The sequence below is a fragment of the Centroberyx gerrardi genome, chromosome 21 (genome assembly GCF_048128805.1).
Source record: "Centroberyx gerrardi isolate f3 chromosome 21, fCenGer3.hap1.cur.20231027, whole genome shotgun sequence".
NCBI classification, from domain to species: Eukaryota; Metazoa; Chordata; class Actinopteri; order Beryciformes; family Berycidae; genus Centroberyx; species Centroberyx gerrardi.
This window is the reverse complement of record NC_136017.1, coordinates 8,185,713-8,210,398: the sequence shown is the minus strand read 5'-3', so window position 1 is coordinate 8,210,398 and position 24,686 is coordinate 8,185,713. Positions and strand designations below refer to the sequence as shown.

Here is a 24,686-nt window from a genome sequence, read left to right as displayed (position 1 = left end):
AAAAGGCGCACTAGTGTGCCAAAAAAAAAAAAAAAAAAAAAAAACGTTCTCGAGGAAACGCCATTTCCTTCTTTTGTCTGGGCTCACAATAAGACAAGAATATCAAATTCTATGAATAGAAACCCCATCAGCTCTGGAGGAGGCGTGTATCTTGGACAGAAACCATGTTAACAAGCTACTGAGAGGATGGATTATAGAGCAGTTGGATGGTGACATGGGATGATGCTCCTTCCCATGTCGCTGGGATTAATTGCAAACCAGCACCCCGCATCTTATGAAAACAAGCTATTTTCAGCTCTCAACATAGAGAGAACGGGTGTAGCCTATGTGTGTGGCACTGCTAACCCAACCTACAATAATTCACAATTACACATATTGTCAGTCATCTCAGCAGAGCGTCAAATTTGATCTAATATTCATGCGGATCCTTTTTATAGCTGCGCGCTGCGATCCCACCCTCTCCAGTCCCTGTGATGGTGTTAAATATCAGGGGGGTGGTCTGCTTAATTTGCAGAGAAAAGAGAGATAGAGGTAGAGAGGCACTCAGAGGACAGATTCGGTTTCAGTAATATTATGTCGTCGGTGATCGAATGCAGGGGCCGATGGTAAGAACCGGTAGACTGCGATTCATTATTTCCTCTTCTCCTCTTCCCTCATTTACAAGTCCCTACACCGCTCCCCCATCCTCCTTCCAGACAGATTGTATGCCTGAGCACTGATTAGAAAAAGTGACCCCTTGAATCTGTCACGTTTTTTAATTGAAATTCAAATCTTCGGTGCCACGGCGATGATGAAAGTTGGAGAAGATGTTTTTTGTTCTTTTTTTTTTTTGATCATTTCGGTCTAATTACAATGCACGGTTATAAATATCTTTGCTTGGGAAGAAATGAGATAGAGGCCTCATCACTCCTGGCCAATCTCAGAGTGGCCACAATGGGGAAGAGTAGAGGCTATTTGGAACTGTAATTGCCGCAGCGTTTATCTATGTGGACTTTATCAGGTAAATGTGCCGAAGTGAAGATTGACAGTCGGACTATTGAAGAGTGGAGATTGCAATTTTCCTCTGCTGTTTTCCTAACTTTCTTATCTCACTTCTCTCTCTATCATACACTGTTGTTCTTTTGTCGTTTTCCTCTACCCTCTCTCTCTCTCTCTCTCTCTCGCTCTGTCTTTCTGTCCGTCCATGCTGTGAAGGCAGGTTCCAGGTGCTGCCCAACAACAACCTGCAGATCCATCAGGTGACGAAGGCCGATGAGGGTGTGTACCGCTGCGAGGCGAGCGTCGAGGCCCGCGGCGAGATCGATTTCGTGGACATCGCTGTGGTGGTCAACGGTGAGTTCACACACACACTTTGGACTTCAAGCAGAACTGATGCAGAATGACTCGAGGGCAAGAAATCTACAAACAGACTCAGTCAATGCATTGCTTTGATAAGCCAATAATGCCTTGAATCAAAAGCTCAGGTTCTTACAGAGGATTGTAAAGTCTGGAAGATGAAAATAAAAAAAAAAAATGTTTTGAATAGCCGAGGAATTGCATCGTATGGGGGAAAAAAAACAGTTGTTCAACCCCAACGCACATGTTATGTGGCTGTAAACCTGCTGTCATTTCACATATTGGTATATTGTTGTGAAGCGTAATCTTCTTAGAGTGATATAGCGTCGTCGACAATCACGTTGCCCAGCCGCTATCAGCACACATCATATTGAACACAAACCGAATTCTCCCAACCCAGCCGAGAACTAAAGGTCTAAAGTACGGAACTTTAAATGGAAAATGTGTAGGAGTCGCAAAAAACAAACAGCGTCCATTTAGATTCCAAGCAGCCACAAGCTCCTCTTCACACTGTGTCAACAGATTAGCATGCATTAGGGATTATGTTTTTCAGTTTCCTCTGCATACACAAGTCAAAAGTTTTTTTTTTGTGTTAGACTGAGCAGCACCCATTCTTTTCATTCTCAAAGCTATTAAGTCGTGGATCCTTCAAGACAGTCTGCAGCTGGCCAAAGGGTAAAAGCACAATGAGGCAGGGGAAGGTTATTTCTTCTCAGTGTCCACAGGAGCAGCTCTGCCTGTCTCTGGTGATTGGAAAAGAAAATAGATGCTGGCATCACAGTATATGCTCAGTATACACTAATCATTTGTTATTATTCAAGAAAGCCTCCATATTTTCTTCTAATTACAGTTTTTTTTGTCATTATTGTTGCTAAATATGAAGAGACACATAATAGTCTATTGATGAAAATGAACCTGCCAGTTTGTGGATGATCAGTTTAGCGTTGCTGAGCCTGTTATGAGACAACTGCAACATGAAACTGACATAACTCACAGCTCGTTTGCAGTGTTTTTGATCATCTGCAGAGTGAAGTCAGTGATCTTGAAATAGTACAAGATGATTCAAAGAGTAAAGTCAGTCATTCTGAATAGTGCTTTATAGAAATCCAGGTTGAATGGACCTTGAGCTGCGGCGTGAGAAAAGAGTTGTCCCAAATGTGAAAGCTTCAGCTCTATTGACGGCAGATAAGTTCATCAGTGGCCGAGTTAATACAGGTCTGCCGCTTCTGTTACCTTTGCTTTGATTTTCTCTCTCTTCTCTTTTGTGTGATTGAAAATTTCAATTAGCAATGGCTCTGGGTTCTATGGCCCAAAAATCGAAGGATGTCATTTTAATTTTCTCATTTGTCCTCATTTACAGCGAATCACCTGAGACTGCTGAAGTGATTGAAATGTGATCTCACTAAGGCCATGAGCGTCTTGTAACGCTTGAACAGCTGCAATATTGTCTCTGCCTATGTAATTTTCTCCCACCTAATGTAATAGCAGTGCGGCCCTCCCCCCAAAAACTATGAATTGCATTCAATTTAGCACACCACTTACCTCAGTTCTGAGGAAGATCCAATAAGCTTGCTCAATGAGGCACAACCTATTATTGCAGCGACACGACACTTGCCATGTGGCGCTGAGACGGGACGGGCTGCGCAGTGCCTTGCTGAGTGTCCTGAGAAGAGCGCACTTTCTGAAGGAGCCACACCCTGCGGGAGACACACACTTTAAAGTGAACTGCACTTTGCCTCAAGGAGACTCATTCTGTTGATCCCTAAGGACTCACACAGTCAGAAGTGCTCTGAGTTGAGCCCAGAGGAAACAAAATATGATACATAGAGACTTCAATTGGTTCTCATGATATTTACACTTTCAGGCTGCCTAATAATGATTTTATCCTGTTTATCCAATATAGCGCCAACCTAGTGGACGTCTACTATTTCCTATTTTTTATATTTTTTCTCAGCACTCAAAGCGTGCCTAAACCTACTATTGCTTTCTTTCTCGATTCTCTTTATATTTTAGTACTTTTTTTTTACTGCTTTTATTGCTTTTCTTACTTTACTTGGAAGTATGTTGAGTATGTTGTCCCACTTGGAAGTATGTTGTCCCACTTGGAAGTATGTTGTCCCACTTGGAAGTATGTTGTCCCACTTGGAAGTATGTTGTCCTACTTGGAAGTATGTTGTCCTGGAACATCTGATCACCCCAAGGTCGGCATCCGGCCCAGGGTGATCAGGAGACTCTACCCACCGAGCTGTTGGCACGACGGAGGGGGAAGAGCGCCGGGGCGAAGGTGAGAGAGAGAGAGAAAGCAGATTTAAACGCCACCTTCCATCTGTTGTGGCGGGGAACGTGAGATCGCTGGCACACGTGGTAGATGAGCTGTCCGCCCTTGTCAGAACAAAGTGTGAGTATGGCGCTCTGCACAGCGTGTGATGTCATCTACTCAGCTGTTGCGGGAATACAGACAACAACATCTCAGCGTCTTCGCGGCAATCTCGGGAGACTTCAGCCATGCCTCCCTCTCCTCTACTCTGACAGATTTCACTCAATATGTGAAATACAAGACGAGGGAGAACGAGGTGCTCGACCTGCGGTGTGCAGAGGGACGCATGCGGCTCCGCTGCCCTTCCCCTCGGCAGATCAGATCGCAGGCTGATAGATCTACGGTGGTATCCTGTTGTTATCCACATGCCTGTTGTCCAGCAGCAGCCCATTGTCACAAAGACTATGAGTGTATGGTCTCTGGAGTCTGGAGGCTGTATCACGATATTTCACCGGTATCGAATATCTATATTTTATGTAATTTAGAAGAAATAAAATAAAATAGAAAAAAACAACAAAAAAAGCAGCCGACCCCCCTCTCATCTCCGCTGCAATAATATTGTATATTGCGATATTTTGGCGGGACACCATCACAATATTACATTTTGGATATCGCCCAAGACTACTTTATAGGACTGTTGGGCGCACGGATCCTGCCTTATGGGCCACAAAGTGAGGACATTGAGGGTCTCTCCAACTACCTTACGGCAACAAAAAAAGACATTCTCGCTATAGGAAGAAGAGGACTTTCAGGGCTGGGGACAGGGAGGAATTTAAAACTTGTTAAAACTCTCGACACCTCCGTCTTCAGATTCAACTCTGGGTCATGGAACCTCGTGGAACTCTGGGTCATGGAACCAATGTTTTCGGATGACTCCTCTATAATGGGATGCAATAGTGAGGGCAATGGGGGAGGAATATAGGAGTCTGGTGGAGAGCTTTGTCGGGCGATGCAAGGAGAACCGCCTGCAGCTCGGAGTCAGTAAGGTCGTGGATACCCTGACACCATCGAGGGCGAGGAAGTGGTGCGGCCCCACAAGTGCCAGGGGATGCATTACAACAACCTGGACTAGTCCGACAACACGGAGGCACTGTACACAAGCGGGCAGAGCAGACCGTTCTCAGGAGGCTCAGGTGTTTTGGGGGAGGCAGCACTATAAGGTGGGGCGGGCAGGCGAGATAAAGGAACTGGTGAGAGAGTCTGGACACCCCGGAGGCAGCAGCAGAAGGGAGGAAGAGAAATACATTGATGCCGCTATGTTGCACCTTCAGCCTCCACCTTATTCCCCCCGAGGTGCAACCCGGAGACCTGTAGGCGCTCTTTTGTGCCAACATCAGACTGTACACACACGCTCTTCCTGTCCAAACAGCCCCAGCCTCAGCCAAAAACACTGAAACACTTTTCCACTTCTTTTGCTGCGGTCTGATTTCGGCAACATTCACTTGCACTGATTCTGATCTGCACATATGTTTGTATATTCTCTGCATATGACTCGGCACATATCTTTGGATACTTTTTCTGTACATATGCTACCTCCATCCACAAATATGGAGACTTTCTGTACATATGCATCGCCCTCCGTAGACCTGTTAATGTGAATACAAGCACATTTTTGCACATTTTTCACGTTTTTCTTCATATTCTCATTTTCTTATTTGTTATGTATTGATTTTTTCTTTTTTTAGAATTTATATAATTGTTATAAATCATTTCGTACTGCACATATTTCTTTTTTTATGTATACTACTAACTATTTTGCACATCCTGTAATCTGTACTTTTTCATGCTTTCATTCATACTCTTTCACCAAACATGTTCTCGTGTTGAAAATGTCAGCTGTGTGTTTATAAACCCTTTTATTGCTATATTCTTATTTATCTTCTTCATCTTTTTTTTTATTTTTCGCTGTATCATATTACTATTTGCTGCAGCAATAGCTCAATTTCCCCATGGGGATCATTAAAGTTTAATCTTATCTTATTAGAAGTGCATAAACTGCAGCCAGAAGATAGAGTCTGAAAAGCCCTGTATCAAGCCCTAAGGATGACCTCGGAGCACTAAGCAGATGGTATTCAAAGTACTCAATTAGTTTAAGGGTCTTGTTCAGTGACACCGACAAGGACAGAGAAGAAAAGTATGCAGCTCAGTGTGAAACCTGCATAGAGTTCTCACACACTTCAAAGATTCACACTCTTCATTCATACCACTTGTAGATGCTGGCAATAGGATCTTTATTTATTATTATTATTTTGGTACCAATGCCAAAACATTTATGAAATCAAAACATCTCTAATGATTCAAGTTAAAAGGCCAAGGAAGTGGAAAAATGCTCTGTCAAAACACCATATAATTACACTAAACAAAGATAGTGACAGGAGCGCTTCAGGTATCTGCAACACAACCACAGGTGCTCTTGGATGTCGGGAGCAAAAAATATGAGGAGGAATAATTATGACCACAAAGGAGAGAAATGTGGCGTAAAAACTCAGGATGAATTTGATTGATTCAGTTATGTTCACTTTTCACTAATAGAGCCATATCTGCTGCAGTCATTGATTTTAAAGTTAATTGTTCATGATGGCAATTATACTTAATGCTCGCCATCTCGGAGCGTTCCGAGTTAAACGTGTGAACATTTCCAGGTTGCAGCGACGAGGTGTCGTCCTGTTCTGCCACTTCTTCCGAAATGACACAAGCACGGCATAAGGGCAAGTCAGTTCTGATTACTTAGTCGCCATGGCAACGGGCATGGCTTGAACCAGTCATGCAGAACAACACGTGTCGATGAAATTGAGCTCACGGAGGAACATTTTGTCCAAAAACAGGGCGGAAATAACTTGCTGTCTATTTTTTTCACATGAACTCATAAATATTCATCGCTCCGTTGATAAAAGAGTGGTTTCTTGCCCGTAAGCATGCAGGGAATGAGGCTTCGCTGACCTACTCTAGCTCCCAGTCTCCAGCGTATCATCAAAGCGGACCTTAGATGCCGATGATGGCGTGTCGAAAAAGAGGGCCACCCACCAGGTGGCTAATCAACCCGAGAGATTTCAGGAAGCCATCTCAGAAGTGCATTGTCACCATAGTTACCATAGAAGAGTTCTGTAAGCCTTTCATCTATGTAAACACTATGTCTGGGAGAGGGGGGGTGAGAGAAAAGACAAGGCTTAGTTTGACATTTATCAATTGATTTCACAATCAGTACAACTGAAATGATGCGGCAATTTACGAAGGTAATTGCTCTGTGCGCTGCGTCTGTTAGCTGTTAAAATTACAATATTAAGTGAGTATGCGGTAGTAGAATAGTAATAGTCGGAACTGAGTTCACATTATGTCAACCACACTTGATTCACACTCCCTGCTCTCTCTCTGAGACACACACACATACACACACTCCTCCACTGACGTTAGCTCAGTTTATCATGGGCATGTTTGTCCTTCCCCTGATGACATGCTGTAATTTTTCATCCCTGAACTTTGAAGGGGATTCCATCAAACGGGACATATTTCAGCTGCCCAAACACATTCCCCTTCTCCTCAGGTGTAATATCTGCATTAGATACAAACAGACTTACCACACTGACAGACACAAACACATGCCATAATCTGTAGCAACCTAGCTAGCTAGCTTTACAGCAGTCCATCCCATGTACCTCGGATTGACTATTAAGCTAACGTTAATGTCTATGGCTAGCACGCTGACTTTTTCATTCAAGACTTACCTTTCTGTTCAAATGATTTGTCTTAATAAATGTTGTCAAACTTTCAGCCTGGAATGTAGATAAGGGCTGTTGAATTTCTTCAATAGAGCCAAATCTGTGTGTTTGTCCTTTATCGCTATCAAAGCTCCTGTGTTCTCCATTTTGATGACCCACTAGCCACAGTACATGCAGTTTTCTATTGTAACTGATGGTGAAGCGAAATAGAGATAACTTGAAATCCTCTGTATGACCGCTTAATTGGAAACCCACACTAGACCAACAATTTTGCCCTTTAAGTTAACTTGAAGTAAACCACTGCCTCTGTCCTTCAAGATTTAACAGCAGTAGGTACCACAGGTTGTTTTAAAAGAAAATAGATGCAATGTCTTCTGTTCACATGTATTACATTTTGAATTGGGACTCAGGTCTCATTTGATTCCATCACTTTGTGTTGACCCAGAAGGCAACACTAATCCTTCATAAGTGCTCCAGCAAAAGTCTTGCAAACCAACTCGTCCTGAAAACTCAAAACATCCACTTGCTAAATGTATAGCAGATATTATCTGGTTGTGACATTGCCAAAAACATTTTACAAGTTAAGAACATGGGCGATCTTCAGTTCACTGAAGCCCATTAGGATCTAACAGAAAACAAGTCCTCTAGCTCCTCATGAATGCATTTAAATCAGTCCAAACGAGTTTGTATCTTGAAGTGTGTTTGTGGTGTACGCTTGCGCTCATGGGGATGTCTCTAAACCTCACATTATCTCCACTGAGCCTCTGAAGTTTCAAGGATATGACTAATACATGAAGAATTCATAAAGCTTGCCAGATTCTTTTTGGACGCTTAAACCCTGTTGCTGATTTGCTCTTTTGAAGTCTCTCTGCTTGGCAGTGTCTCTCATTAACAGGGCTGTTTCAACAAGACCCACTGATGTGGGAGTGTATAGCATAGGAAGAGAAGGGCATTGGAGAATGGAGATCTATTGGCGTGGAAATCAATGGTTATCATGTCAGACAGATGCTTGCTCCTCTCAGTCGCCGAGTCAGTAGTATTGGATCGGACTCGTAGTCTTTGATTATTGCTGGGGCCATTTCTGTCCCCGGGAAGCTTGGTGCGCCTTGATGTGTGTGTGTGCATGTGTGTGTGCGTGTGCGTGTGTGTGTGCATGTGAGTTTGTGCCTGTGTTCGCTTTGGTGTGCTTGTGTGTGGTCAGTGTTAATTTTACTGAAAAAAAAGAAAATATTCATCAGCAACATTGTTTAATATAAACAATAACTAAATGATAACTAGACACCATAACAACACTCATTCAAGTCGAGTTGAATTTGTCTGTTTTTGAGTGTGTGATACCTTAAACTGGCCTTTCACCCATGCTGTAATGCATAGTGGTGAAGTTGGTGTAGTTAATCTTCCAAGAAAGACTTACACTGCAGTGTGTTTGGTTCATTAAATATTTGGCTATGATGCTTTGTTTTGATTAGAATTCCTAAAGGCCCTATTCATTATATCAAGTATGTAAAAATATTTCCTAACTTCAAAACTCTATTTTATCACCAGCATATTTTAATGAGACTTTAAGCCATATTTTTTTTTTCTTCTTCTTCTTCTATCTTTTTACTGAGCTGGACTTAGCTCTACAAGGAATAAGTGTCCTCCAGATGACATCACTTGGAGGACAAATTCAAATCATTAACTCTCAATAACGCTCAAACCAAATGAGGACTGTTTACAGTTCAGGGATATGCGTTAGATTATAAACATAATAAATCAGCTTTGTTTTGTTTTTCCATGAAGTGACCCCTTTAACACTGTTGCAACCCATTTATTTTCTTGATCCCAGCATAATGAATGGTGATGAAATCTTTTTTTCACTGTGCAGCTGCCGGTTAGAATACAACACTGCAACGCTTTCCCAACACAAGTGCACCATCTCTTAACAAGTAGGTTGAAACGTACAACAAGAGAATGGCCAGCTTGCCAGCCACAAATTTCTAGAAAAAATTGTCTTTGTAAGTGATGTTTTCTTCAGGCTTTGATATCATTGTAGGAATTCTTGTCGACCAAAACCACAAAATGGGATGAAATGGCTAAACTAAAACTAATAAGCATTTTAGTGAAAGAACTTGATTAATACAAAAACAAATATCCAATTGCTGCCAAAATTAACATCAAATATTAACAAAACATCAAAACAAATCCGATTTGTCACTGCAAATCCCTGCAACTTTAGCTCAGCATGATGGACTTGTCTGCTCTCTTTGTTGTAATTTTCCATTTCTGGTTAAGAAATAACTGAATATGAGGATCAGTCCGGACTGCAGTTTGCCTTTGTTTTGTTTTGTTATGCTTATGAGGAACTGCTGGCTATCAGATGTCAACATCCATCTCCTTATACCCATAAACCCTTGTGTTTTGGGGTCGTACCGAACCGCACCACAGTTTTTTTGGAAGTGGACCGAGAGCCGAATTTCCAGGCGTCTCCGTGCGCTTATTTGGTTTGCATTGCATTGTTCTCACCTGCCCAAATGAATCAAACTAAAGGAGTAAATGCTCCAGAGCCTGAATAAACCGCTGCAAACACGCTTGGTGTGAGACAGGATGGAGCAACAGGAGAAGACTGTGAGTGGGAGTAGAAGCGGAGCCTTGAGAAATGGACTGAGACGTCAGATAAACATGCCTGTGCCATAAAGCTGTCATTCCCTTGTCACCGCGGCGGCTAGCGGAGAGAAGACCGGGCTAGCTCTCCCTCGCCTCTCCTTTGACTGCATGACAGGATGACAGTCCCCAGCTGATTGGATGGCAGAGGCACACTGCGTTTACTGACACTACTCAACATATACTGTTGATAAAGTCATCAGGACCAACGCTGTTTATAAAACTGCTGTTTCTACACGGATAGCAAGCTATATATGTGTGTGTTTATACATATCGCTGTTGTCATGTGAAAACCTCGCAACTTTGGTGATTTTCATGTTTTAACTCCAATTGAAGGATTACATGGTCTTCTATGGGTTGAGAAAATTCTACCATCATTGGTCTGATGAAACCCTTTCAAAACCCTTTGGATAACTCAAAAATGCATGGTGGTCAGTCCAGAAAAGCTGGCATTTGGTAAATAGGTCAGGTTTTCACCCGACAGTGACAACATGCATACCTGTGTGTGTGTGTGTGTGTGTGTGTGTGTGTGTATATATATATATATGCATACATGTGTGAGGGCATGCTGATGGTATGCTAAAATCAAGTGATCTCTCTTCTATCCTTGTCCTGTGTGGTTTCATTTTTAAACCATTTCTACTGAAACTTAAAAAAAAAAAAAAAAGTCTAAAATGTCATAAAAAGTCTCCTATTTGCAAAGGGCAGGCTTAGCATGTGCTGTTGTTCCAGTGAAGAACAGTGAAGAATTGGAGTTTGTGATACAAAAACAAAAAAGTCCTGTTGCCTTCATTTCGCCTTCTGTTGCTTTCATTTTCAGGACTCGTCTTTAAAGGGGAATGTCACTCGATTTAAAAACTCAGCATATGTTGTTTTTATGTCCTACATTTAGAGTCGGCATCTGTGACCGTGAACAATTTTCTCCCAAAGTTAGAAACTAGAGAATGGAGACACTTCGGCTTCATTGACAATGAATGGGAAGGTTCATATATGCTGTTATAAGTCTTCCAATAGTCTTCCTTTGTACCGTCACAGTCAGAAGTGTAATGCACGCAAGATTTTTGATGGTGGACAAATTCATTCAAACATTTCCACAAGGCAAATAAATAGAGAACATAGAAAATAGCATAGTTATCACCAGTCAGGCAATACAGCCATGTCTGGTGGCGGTCTGACTATTACACATTTAGAATGATCAAAAAATAATGTTTATTTCATATCTGAGAGATATTACATGTCTGAGGCGGCACATGCCCTCTCAATTTGTTTTCAAATTGTATTCGATGTAGGCATAACTGCCGCGGTCACAGTCACCACAGTTCAAACCAGCAACCTCAAAATCGCCGTGTCGAAGCATTACTAATTTTGATATTTTTTTCTGAAATTGGCCAGCCTGGAAAAACAATGGCACAAGTTCAACCGCTTGACAGGGGTTGAATGGTTTCACCACAGAGGAAGAGCATTGGCTTTCAGCGATGTCAAAACACATTTGTGCATCTCGCCATTGTTTATATGGACTTATATGATATGGAGCATTTTTTGGATTTAAAGCATCAGACCATAGTATTATGGTTTCACATCATTTTGTTCAGCTCCTTTGTATTTTTACCAAAGCTGGGTCAAAATGTTATATGAAATCCCCATACGATTTTCTCTCACCAACTGAGATGGCATTTGCAGTAAATACTCACAAGCGTGTAAACCCATTCAAAGGGATTTCCATTTACGATTTACTATATTTGGAAATGTTAGCTTTTTGAATATAGTTTCATAGACACTGAGGAGAGGAATTTCTATTAGAATCTAGTCAGAATTTAGCTTTCAATCGCAGACTCTCAGGGTCTGGGGATGGAAACCCTGTCTGACTGAGGTATTTTCTGTCCTGTTTTGTCCCCTCAGTGCCCCCGGTGCTGTCAGTGTCCCAGCAGTCCTTCAACTCCACCGCTGACTACCAGGAATCAGTTACCTTCACTTGCATCACCTCCGGATCCCCCGACCCCGAGGTCACCTGGCACAGGTACCTTCCGCTTTCTTAACACCTGGCATTAGTCTGTGACACACACTGTAGATCCTCCTTTAGCTAAAGGGCAACATTAGGCTTTGGAAACTGCTGGGCAGGATTTCCTAGATAGCCGTGTCTTAGAAAACATCATGAAACAACTTCTTGGTATGCATGACTGACATCCCATAACTGTATAATAAAGAGTTTATTCAAGTTTAGCTGCACAGATTCATTGAATGTAACAGTAATTTCATTGTAGGGCCCATTAGGTAACATGGTCTTTAATGTCCCAAAATCATTTTAATTTTATGTTCATCTATCTATCTATCTATCTATCTATTATATGTGTTAAGTCAAGTTTATTTATATAGACCTTTATAACAAGCATGTCTCAAAGGGCTATACATGTCATATACCATACTACATACTATATAACATATACCATATTACATCATATACATATACAGTACATACTACATATCGTATGTAGTATTATTGCTGTGAGGCGACACTGAGCCACTGTGCCGTCTGTGTTAATACTTAATAGCAAAGTAGACTAGAAATAGCAAAAAGCCTATATATGTAAAATTTTTGGCTACAGATCAAGTAGATATTCCAGCATATTTCTAACTGAGTAATTTATAGTCCTCCCTCGCGCGTTGCCCTCAGCTACCACAATAATATCACATGCCATGTATCATCAGTGTGAAAACAAGTATCTAAAGAGCAGTTGACACCCCACTATGCACTCAACAGCAGCCTCGTCTGTGTGAAGGGTTCATCAAGTAATTAGCTCGCACCCACTCAGCAGCCAATCACGACGAGCTATTTACACCTGAGCATCTATTGACAATGCTTCATTGGCATTCCAGTGCGGCTCATTACATTATTCCTACTGCGCTTTCTTCTTTCTTCTAATTAGTTCATCCTAAATATCATTATGATCGTTAGCTTGATTCTGTGGAAGAGATCATGAGAGGTCAGGTGGCTGAGAACAGTGTGCTGCTGCTTTACGACAACGTCTTAACGACTTGAGGAGTGTGGGACTCGTCGTTGAGCATAGCGAGAGAGAAAGGAACGGTAAATATGGCGGCTGGTAAAAGCTGCAATAGCTTTTGAATATAGCTTTGAATTGAACCTACAGGAAAGGCGCATGGCAACTTTTAAGTTCTTAACCACATACACTTACCTTCCTATCTTTGCGGTTACAAGTAAAAAAAACTATGATGGTTTATAGTCTAGTCTAGTCTAGTTTATTTATATAACCCTTTATCAGTCAAGTCTCAAAGGGCTTTATATACCATCATATATATACTACATCACACATACACATACTACAATATGTATACACATCATATACATCCTATACTAGGTCATATACATACTTCATATGCATTGTTTACTACATCATATACATGCTATACATCATATACTAGATCATAGTCTTTTGTCTAGTAGTCTAGATTATAGTCTTCTGTTAGAATTTTCAAAATATTCAGTAGTCAGTATATAGGCTATAAGTGATGGTAACCAAGAGGTTTGAGAAGGTTTGTTAGTAGAAAGTATGATTGATTGATTGTTTGATTTTATTATAGTGTCATACACCACACTAGTGCCCAGCCCACATAGGCTTACAAGACACTGTAAGTGAAACCAAGTGGTCAAACAAAAGGTACAATGATGAAAACATAGAATGCATGTTGTCCATCTACAATTCACTCTCAAACAATGAAGTTCAGTATCGTACTGTCCAATATCTCATTCAGAATTCAAAATAAATAAGGAGTCGTAGTTTCTAAACAGGTATTCAAGTCTTTGACCATCCTCCATCAGAAATAAATCACAATGAATTAGCTTATCGCACAGCTTAATTCTCAAATCATTATATAAATCAGCATCAGGGTCAGAATCACCTTACTCTATAAATACAACAAACGTGCAGGAATTTGTGCTAGTGACATTTATGCAGAGACATATTAACAACTGACATAGCAAGTACACACTGGCACACATACAGTAGTACAAGGACAACAGGACTTTGCAAAATGTGTAAAGGGAGAAGGAGCACATAAATGGCAGGACACATCTTGATTATGTAAGAGCTGTCATACCACTTTAAATACTATTCCATTTGTTCACAGACCAACTCACAGCGTTGCACAGCCTAAATAATTTCTTTCAAGTTTTTGTGACTCAATAATTCATATCCTGTTTCATGTATTTAGCATTTATTACCATGCAGATTTCTTGTTTTACATAAGCAAACTAATGTGAGCGCTAGACATATTGTAGGGTTCCGCGTGCACAAGGAGAAGAGCGTACAAATTGAGTTAAGTCAGAGTCAGAATATGTGCATTTTAATGTGAAGGTGTACACATTTTGATTTGCATATTCGTCACTTCAAGGCTGCGTCTTGCAGGAGGACACATACTCCTGCGTTTAACCCCGGGGTTAAACTGGGGTTAAATTAGAACAACATGCTATGAGCAGTTACACTGAGTAGGGTGAAATGCATGGAATACGTTCTGAGCATTGTGGAGAACGGCATAATTCCTGGATCTTAAGTGGCGTAGCAGACATAATGAGAAGAGCAATGAGTGTGTAACAGTGTGGAAGAGAAGCAGGGCACTGCTGAAAAAGCGAGGTACATGCATCACTTTGTGAAGTGTAAACAGAATTTGGAGACACTTGTCACAGCTGGAAACATCCTCAACTCAGTAAACGTCTTTCATCTTGCTCTCCAGTTTGCAACTATGACAACAGATTTTTTTTTCGTGTTCCCCTGTGTGTGTTAACTTTGTCTCTCACCAACGAGGAAACACGGAAAATGAGATTTTAACGATTTAGCAGCAAGCATAATATGATGCAGTGCATTTCTCATGGATGATGGGTGCGTCCAAAATGTTGAAAATATGGGCGGTGTTTTTGCGTATTTAAATTAAAGATAAAATGAACCTATTTGAGGGTGCGGTTTCTAACTGCGGCTGTCCTTGTGAGGGCTTTGTTCCGAGACACTTGTTTTCTTCACTGTCTCTTTTTGTTTCGTAATAGGTTTTCCAGTTGCAAGAGAAATTGAGTTACGTGTGGCTTGGTAATTACAAAAGGAAATTGAAATGAGAAACCTGTTCATCTGTAGAAAATGACGTCTTGATTTTGCTTGCCTGTGTTATCCATTCAATCAGACTTATACAATAAACCAGGCTTACTTAAGGATTCAAAGGTGTGGAGTGAAGAACTGAACATCTACAACATTTAGCATCCCTTCATATTTGGCATTTGGGAATGTCACTAAATTTCACAACATGCCGTTAGTTGTTAGGATCTATCTGTTTATGTTTGGGGAATTGACAGTTTGTTTCATGAAAGACATTGTTTGCACCAGGCTTTTTCCTTAATAGTAAGAACAGCGTCAGTTGATGGCAAATAAAAACATCAACAGCACATTTAGAGATGTCAAGGTTACCGATGCTCTTCCAAGTAATTGCTATCAGACTTGTTTTCCTTCCATATTTAATGTGTTCTTCTTTTTGCTCTGTATTTGTACTATCCTCTTGTTCAGCAATGCCCTGCTTCATAATCATATAGCTACACCATGCAGGGAGGAGTCCAGTGCAACCACAACAAAGAAATGCAATTTCTCCATTCGCATGATATTTTAGTTTTGTATACCAGTTGAAGATACGTGGATTCCTATAAACTCTACCCAATAGGAAAATCCTTTAAGAAGCCAATCAGAATTCACATCTTGGAATCAATACTTTGGACTGTTAAAGTCTTATTTGACCTTTTTCCAATCACACAGGGTTGAAATCGAAGTCTTATGGGATTCTTTTGGGTTGGAAATATTTGAAAGGATTTTTTACAACCCCTCTGCACATATGTCCATCGACAGAGAGTGTCGGTGTAATTCCTTGGACGTTACAACTTACTGTATATTGTTACAGAAGAAAAAAAGATTTTCTCCTCTACCCCCATCATTATACCAGTTCACATGCCCGGAGACAGTCCGGTTATTAGGATCCGCTTCTCTTGAACTGCATGTCACTGTTGACAGCCAAAAACCAAGTGTCAGCAAAAAAGGAAGTTTTTCAGGAATGAAGAAGAGAACGTTGCTTTTCTCACTGCTGTCTGTGTTTTTTTACCAGTGTTTAAGGGCATGAGGGCTGAACTCGCTCAACACAAACATGACCAAGTGAACTTTCAATTCGAGCAAGAAAGACATACACTGGAATTATACTGTTTGTTTCAGTATTTCTCTGCTAGCTGAGTATTGCCCGTACTTTCCCTCCTGCGTCTCCCCTTCACTGCAGCCCTGTCTTACCTTTCATAACTGTCCTAATAAAATATAAAGCATTTGACAAGGGCTGACCGCTGCCTCTCATCTGAGAGAGGACATCACTTCAGCTATACCTCAACATTGATCCCAAACTCTGGAGCGACCTCAGCCTGTCAAACCTTTCAGTTTATTCTCCCTCTGCATGGCCGCATCTGAGCGCAACGCCGCCCCGCTCGCTAAGTCCTGTCTTTCCATCAGACCTTACAGGATTAAAATCCGTACATCGCTAAAAAGAATCTTCTTGGCTGTAAACAACACAATTTCTTTTTTTCTTTTGATGTCGCCCCTCCCGGCGTCCTCCGCGCTCCCAGTTGCATTTCCTGCCGGCGCGAGGTTCCGCCTCGTCCTCCGCGCGTCTTCGGTAATGGACTACCTGTCAGCAGTCAGTCAGTATAATGACATTCGGCGCTGCAGCCCGTCCTGTACTGTCCGTTCCAAAGATGAGGCCTCTCTTCATTTCCTCCTTGGCTCGCCCGCGTTATTATTACTTGGCTTTGGTGTTTCCTCCGTCGACTTTCAATTATCCTCCCTCTCGCTTTTCCTGCGTGCGGCGCAACACTGTGTTACTGTGTGTGTGTGTGTGTGTGTGTGTGTGTGTGTGGGGTGTGTTTGTTTGTGTGCAAAACTGTCCACATTTGAAATCCCAAATACAATAAAGTTGGTCCTTCGAGTGATGTAGATTATAGTGTGCGAGTCCATACAGAGACGTCTCTAAAAATATTCAGTTATACATTATTCTGAGCTCTGTGTTCTCATCACTTTTGAATTCAATTTACCCAATGGCTTATGAGGTTAAAGTACAGGGTGCCAGCTTCAAATTGAGGGTATTTTCATCCATATTGGATGAACAGGTAAAAAATAAAAGCACTTCTTCCTATACATTCCTCCTATTTTGGGGTTCCAATAGTGTTTGGACAGATTAAAATGAAGCTGCGACTGATAATATTGCCATCAAGTCTGCGACCTGTAAACATCGCCGCAGCTAAACCTTTTTTCTGGTCGTCTTCCTCCTGAAGCCACAATCGGTTTTACAATCATTTCTAGCTTTTATTTATCCAGGGAAAGTCAGCTGAGCATGCATGCTGTTTTCCAGCAACACCCTGCTTCACATTCACACAGTTCCACACACACACACACACCTGGGAGCTGCCCATTGCAACCACAGTCTTCTGCTGCTGGACACTGGAGCAGCTGGGAGTTAAGTGCCTTGCTCAAGGGTCATAGTTGGTAGTTACTTATTCATTTTCTCAGCCAATCAGCCATTCTCTAACCTCTAGGCTTCCAACATGTCAGTGTATGTCTAGTGTAATCCTCCTGTAACCCACAGTCTGCTCGTCCCTTAACTCTGGTAGATTACACAGTTGGCTACTAACAAACAACAAATAAACAAGCGTGGGAGGTGGCAAACCTACTTCACACCATTACGCTCCTGCGCTACGAAGCTAAAGTATAGACACGGATCAATTTAGCGGTTGCTTATCCTGACTAATTTCCCCACAGAGTCCAATCGGAAAAAAAGATATTAAGGCCGCGATGTATTCCACACCACACCGGAGTCATTTAGTGAGTGGCGTAGTCCATAATAGAATGTACATAGGGATACAGTGGATTGCAAAGAGACTGTAGCACTGGCTGTCATAGAACATGAAAATGCTATGAAGTATGCATGGAAGACAGTGTATTAAGAATTTTGATGAATGATTAATTTAACCATAATTATTTCAGTTATACTATAATGTGTCTATCCAGTACAATACATGGGGAGACTGTGTATAAGGAGTGCTGTCATTTTTTTTACCTGTTCATCTGCTATAGACAGCAAAACCTTCAAAGTGAAAGTCTTTTTTTGCAGAATGATTTGACATCCGAAGTGCTAAGATTATAGAGCCGCACCTTCAAAAATGCATTGTTGTACTACATTTCTCCGGAGCTGACTGTACAGTGTGTTTTTTGGTAGGTTTCAGTTGTTGCTTGCCACGTTTTCCTGTCATCACCCTCTGTCTCTGCGTCTCTCTCTGTGCAGGAAAGGGCAGCAGCTGGAGCAGTCGGAGCAGTACATGTTCAGCCGGCTGGACGGCGGGCGGAGCGCGCTGACCGTCCGCAACATCCGCCAGGGCGACGGGGGAACCTACTCCTGCAGGGCCACCAACAAGGCGGGGGCGCAGGAGAAGGAGCTCTTCCTCAAAGTGTTCGGTGAGCGAGGCGACAGCCGAGGCCGCAACTCAAACAAAGCCAAACAGGGAATTAGCGAGAAGCAAATATCACTCGATTGCTCATAACATGCCCGTATTACTTTTGGAGTTGAGGATTAGGAACAAAGCCCTTCATGCTGATTGGAATGTATTTTCAGAGGGAAAAGAGAGAAGAGTATGGAGGATACTGTAAACTTGACATTTAATATGAAATGAGAATGCATGGTGTTAAACCTCTTGAAAGGAAGCTGTGCTATTTTTGTGATTTGTATCTTAGGGATTGAAGCTTAAATACGTTTAAGCAGTTTATTTCCAAAAGACTGTACAGTATATCCATCTTAGATAAAAAAAACACATGAACTTCAACATCAGTATTTATAAAATCTAAACAATTCGGTCTGAAATAGTGTTATCATTTTGTCAACCAAATTCTTAAATAGCCCAGTATCATTTAAAAAGTGCCATAAGTTGTTTTTATTTTGCATTACCTGTCATTTTATAAGAGTTGGTGTCACTTTTCTCATTTTAGAACAAAACTCTTCTTTTTCTATACACTTTTCTGCATTTGCCCTTTATGATCTGTCTAATAGTAATACTGTTATATGTTAATCCAGAAAGCTTTATTATTAGAAGCTGCACAAATTCCATTTGATGAAAAAGTATTTTTTCGGGAGCACAAACATTCATTTATATCTCTCAGCCTATAACAATAACAACCACATCAATATGATATATTTCTACTGAAAAGAGATATTTCATTATTGCGCCATATTTCATTTACTACACTCCTCATAAAAAAATTCAATTTATATTTTCATAAACCTGCTAGCTATTTCCTCACAGATCATTCTGATAGTGCATATTCTGCTCATGAAAATGTATGGAGATTTATGCTCTAGTCATCAACATCCTTTCAAGACGCGAGAACCGCTTGTTCTTCAAAATGCACATTTAAATGAAGAAGTTAGGGGGGAGGGAGGAGTTTTGCTTTGCAAAGTGCGGCGGGGAAACACAGTTGTAAGTTAGTTTTATTACCCTTGACAGCACAGGCAGGAGGAGTACAGGCATATAAGTTAGATGAGGTGTGCGTGTGTGTGTGTATGTGCGCGCGTGTGTGTGTGTGCACATGCGTTCGTGCTTATCTGTTGGTATGTGTTTAGGCCTGGCGACTCTCTGCGAGCCTCGTTGCTCCAAATTTAGCGTCAGTCTGTTGGTTCTCCCGGGTTGGCTGTGTGGTCTTGCCTCACTGCTTCTCCTTCAGTTGTCTTGCCAATGCACAGCGGCCTGAAATTACATTCCCAAAGTAGTAAAGTGTCAACCTCGACTTCCCTCCTTGATGAATAGTGCTCACCTCACGCTTAAACAGGAAGACAGAGGATGCTTCCTTGTTTGTTGAATGCTATTAGAATGACCAATCAGCACCGGCTCAGAGGTGACATTTGCATTTTTTAGATTGTAGGCGTTTAGCTTATGCTTTTGTCCAGAGTGACTTACAGTGAGTGCAACAGTAGTGCTGTATAAGCTTAAATCCCTCGATCGATCGGCAACATTGCAGGCAACCAATAAGAAGGAGTGCAAGGTTTAAGCCACAAAGCCCAGACAATAGATGCAACAGATTTGTCCCTCTGTCCTGAGAATAATCATGTATGATAGGGAAAGAAATTTGCCAGGAACAAAAGGAAAATGTTTGCTTTTTATACAAGGCAGTGGACTTTTCAGCACAAATAGAGATGGAAGATATGACAGAGGAGGCGGTGATTCAGGAGGACAAAGAGAGAGTTTTCAGGTGACAACAGAGATACAAGATACAAAACTGCAGCAGCTGCTGGATCTCCAGCTGTCACAGACGGCCATGTGTCGCCACAAACTGGTTACTCCGGCAACCAACTGCTGGAAGCCAATTCATTGCTGTTTCACATTCATGCAGTTAAACATATTCACATGTGGGAGCTGCCCAGTAGCACCACAGGCTTCAGTCTGGCTGCTGAGCTTTTTCAGTGGTTAAGTGCAAGGTAGTGGCCCTCATGCAGGTAAATGCTGGTCTTTCACACTACTCCCAGGCTTCAGGGTTTATCTCAGGTTGTCTTGCTGTTTAGACTCTGGGTTACTGGCTGCTTTAAAGGAAAAAATCCTTGAAACACTGTTAAAAAAACACAACCAAAAAACAGTATTTGCACCTTGCATTTCTGGCCCATTTTGTTGTTTGGTGGAGTATTTTTCTTATTCCCACAGATAACCAGCCAAACATAGATGATGTGACATCATGTTGACATATTTCCAGTGCAGCTAATATTAATATTTCTGTTTGTTAGCAGAACATTTTCAGCAGTCTAAAATATCAACGGTTTTGGTGTCAGTCCCTCAGAATCAAAGCAGGGAGAAATCCATCGTAGTTGAAGCAGAGAGACCAAGTCTCAGTAGACCAGAATGCAATGCAGCCACAGTTTGCATCTTTGCAGATCTGCCATCAGTAGCATGTGAAACACAACGCCCTCTTCAGTGACATTTTGGCTCGACACACCACAGCGTTGTTCTCTCTCCATTAAAAGTCACAAAAGTCATTCTGGGAAACGTAGGAAATCACTAGCTGAAGTAGAAGTAGACAAGGCAGGTTAAGGGACAAAAAGCAAATTACAACACTTCATCACAAAATAACTCCTGGAATGCACTGAACATCACAAATTGCTGATATTTAACTGTAAAAATATCGGAGGGTGGATTTTTCCTTTAAACCCCCTGAACTTTGCTGAGCCAAAAGAGGCATCGGGGGTGACAGGAGAGAATTCATGACGACATTTGCCTCGTGAATTCACAGCTATAAAACAGCGCCCGACACAACTAATTAATACATTATCAGATATAGTCTTGCTTTATGACACCTGTCAGTGGGTGGGATATGAGCCTGTGATGATATTCTCTTCCAGTATCAGTTATGAACATTACACTTCTGATTCCCCTTCCCTTCAATTTCATTGTAGTTCCATAATAAGCCAACAATGAGTCAAATGAACTTTTCTACATGTTTTGAATATTTAAAGCCCAATCCTTAATCAGTCAGTATGGCACCTTCTGTTGAAACCCTGTTGCCTTGTTAATGGCTTTGTTTACATAGTGATTTGTTGCATTGAAGGTGTTTTTTTCTCTCTGAAATATTTATAGATTGTGATAAAAGGAGCTAAATGCAGGTTTTACATGTATAATTATTATAACACCTGTAATTATTATAATAATATGTAATTATAATTATTAGAAACACTAGAGTCAAACAAGCCAGACCTTTATTTTTTAGTTAGAATAGGTTTTAAAAGCTTATTTAAATCTACAAATCAAACTCAGAAGAAAGCACATTCCCCAATCTAGAATAAACCCCAAACATAGAAAGTCAAATTAATTCTGCATTGTATCTGAAAACACTGAACACACAGCACACATGCAAAATGCTTAAAAGACTTGGTTCTGTCTCATTTAAAGTTGAAGTGTTTTAGATAATACGTTATTAATAATGCTCTCTGTAGAATGGTTTCTTCACTCTGCTTGATAAATGAGGCATTCCCCAGTTAATAATATTTGAATTATGAAGGGCATTTGGGGCAAAAACCATTGCAGATAACAGAACAGGTTCAGACTCAGTACCATTAACAACAATTTTATCTCTCTGTGCTATGCCAACTGTGTTTGATTTGTGAATATGCAATTGCAATGTATGAATGTATTATCTGTGCGCTTGAGTGGTGTTGTCTGCGTGTGTTTGCGGTTTGTTTATATGAATATGAATATGTGTATGTATGTATGTATGAGTGATGGTGTGTGTGTGTGTGTGTGTGTGTGTGTGTGCTTGTATTTCTGAACCAAACGAGGATAGAAAGATAAGAAATATCCTCTAAAGTGAGAACATTTTGTCAGGACCTCACTTCTTTAAGGGGTTAGTTTTGGATCAGGACCTGGGTTTAGGATTAAGATTACAATTAGGATTACAAAGTTTAGGTTACAGTTAAGGCTACGAATTTAGTGGAGAGGGTTAAGGATTACATTTAGAATTTAGGCAATGAAAAAAAGTCAATGAAGGTCCTCACAAGTATAGTAATACAAACATGCGCTTGCGGATGTGCGTGTGTATAAATTTGTTTGACCCGGTGTTATGACAAGCTCCTGAAATCCAGCTGCAATAAGCGATTTGTCTGACCACTAGAGGGCGACAGAAACCGCAACACATTTGTAAATAACACACAGCAAAGCCACTGCACTACGGAGGCCTGTGAAGGACAAATGGAAGGATAAATGCTAATAGCTAAGCTAACCGTACCTACGGAGGAGTGTTGCTAGTTACCAGTCTCTCTTTGACAGACCTTTCTCCCGCTGAAGGTTACATGTCCCACAATGACAAGTGAAGAGGTAGGTAGCAAGTTTACTAGTTTAACAAGTTTACTCGCTCGCTTCATGGATTCCACTATTACAAGAATTTTTTCAGGAATGGGAGGGGGTGAGAGCCGCTTTTAAACAGCGAGGGAGGAGCCAAGCTAGTTTAAAAAATGAAAAGCTACTAAACGGACCGGGAGGAGCCTCGTTCCGGTGCAGAATTTGACAAGAAGCTTTAGAAAAGAGGTGAAAACAGCAACACAGCCGGCTGCTGTGTGGATATTGATTTATAGCATTATGTCTCAATGAAATCTCCACATAGCACAACGTTAGTTTCAGGACTGCTTATAAGGTCTGATATCACTTATTGCAGGTTTAACTGCAAGCCAAACTCCTTACTCACAAATTAATTTAATGGCATCTTATTAAGGTTATTACTAGGGCTGCCCCCTAATAGTCGACCAAACGTTAGTCGATGAGAAGAGTCTTAGTTTTCATAATTAAAGAGCCAAGTTTTCATTGGTCAGTTAGTCGCAGGAAAAAAAACAACAAAAAAACACGTCAAACTCCATTCGGGAGCTGCGCCTTGTCAAAAGTTATTAGACCGGGATTGCCAACTTTGGGTACCTGGCTGGAGTGAGATTTTGATGCCATCAAACTACAAAGCAAGGAATCTCTGTCTGTCTGTCTGTATGTATGTATGTATGTATATGTGTGTGTATGTATGTGTGTGTGTGTGTGTCCTTTGCGTATCTCGACAACCGTTCGTCCAATCTACTTCATACTTGGCGGGTGCATTGCTGGAGACCCAAGGACGTGCAGTGTCGGATTTGGTGCCATTTGGACACACGACACGTTCAATATTAATAAACTTTGAATAAACAAGCGAACAGCGCTCTGTGCAGCAGCGGGGCTCAAAGCAAGCGACTGATAGCCTACGCCTATTGTGTGTTTTTTCCCGTGAACCAGAGTGTATTTCACCGGTGTTTCTGACCGCTAGAAGCCGCGACTTGGGTGTGTTTTTTCCAAAAATATATATTTAAATAATTAAATTAATATCATAAACGTGCAACGACTAGTCGACTAGGAAAATCTTTGGTCGCAGCTCTTTGGGGGCAGCCCTAGTTATGACTAGGATGAATCCTGTTGCATTTGTTGGGTGGAGTTTGTCTTGCTGTGAAGTTGTAACAGCATGTGTGTTAAAAGCCTCGTCACTATTCTCCACTCACCCCGCCCCCCTTTCCTTTCGGGTTTTACGCCATGCTACTTCGCAGCCTCCTCCCCGTTAAGGACTTAAGTGCAGCATGTGGAGAACAAGAAGAAAAAAATCCATGATTCATGTGGCGCGTGCCGTGCCCTTGACATGCACCGCGTTCCGGGCCTTGCTCGGAGCATCTTATCTGGGCGAGGCGAGCGGGGAGCGGCCCCCACTGCCACGCTTCCACAACGCACGCCGTGGTGCTCGCTCGGCGTCAAAAGAGAATCCCACGCAGCGTTGGAGAGGCATCCTTCCAGACGAAAAGAGAAAAAAAATCTATATTTACTTAAAACAGAACAGGTGGAACGCGTGCAGCAGCAGAGGCGGTTTTGATTCGTTTTTGTTTACGCTCTTTATCTCTAAAACTTTGGCAAAGGCGGTTTCTGTGTCGTCATCTAGGCCAAGGAACCCGCACGAAATGGGCCAGAGGGCATGCTTTCCCGCTACGCCCAAACCGGAGAGGATGATGGCGGTGTATAAATGATGTTGGCCTAGACTGTCAGCACCAAAGTCATGCATCAACCCTGCGTT

The 24,686-nt window shown here is 41.5% G+C and overlaps 1 protein-coding gene across 1 annotated transcript in view; it reads left to right on the top strand.

Moving 5' to 3' along the window:
• Window positions 1-24,686, top strand: part of ncam2a (neural cell adhesion molecule 2a) — an 84,763-nt gene that overhangs the window by 13,803 nt on the left and 46,274 nt on the right. Inside the window, exons 5-7 of the mRNA XM_078290970.1 lie at window positions 1,195-1,332; window positions 11,911-12,028; window positions 18,373-18,542. Coding sequence (XP_078147096.1) covers window positions 1,195-1,332; window positions 11,911-12,028; window positions 18,373-18,542 — 426 coding nt within the window. The remainder of the gene's footprint in view (window positions 1-1,194; window positions 1,333-11,910; window positions 12,029-18,372; window positions 18,543-24,686) is intronic.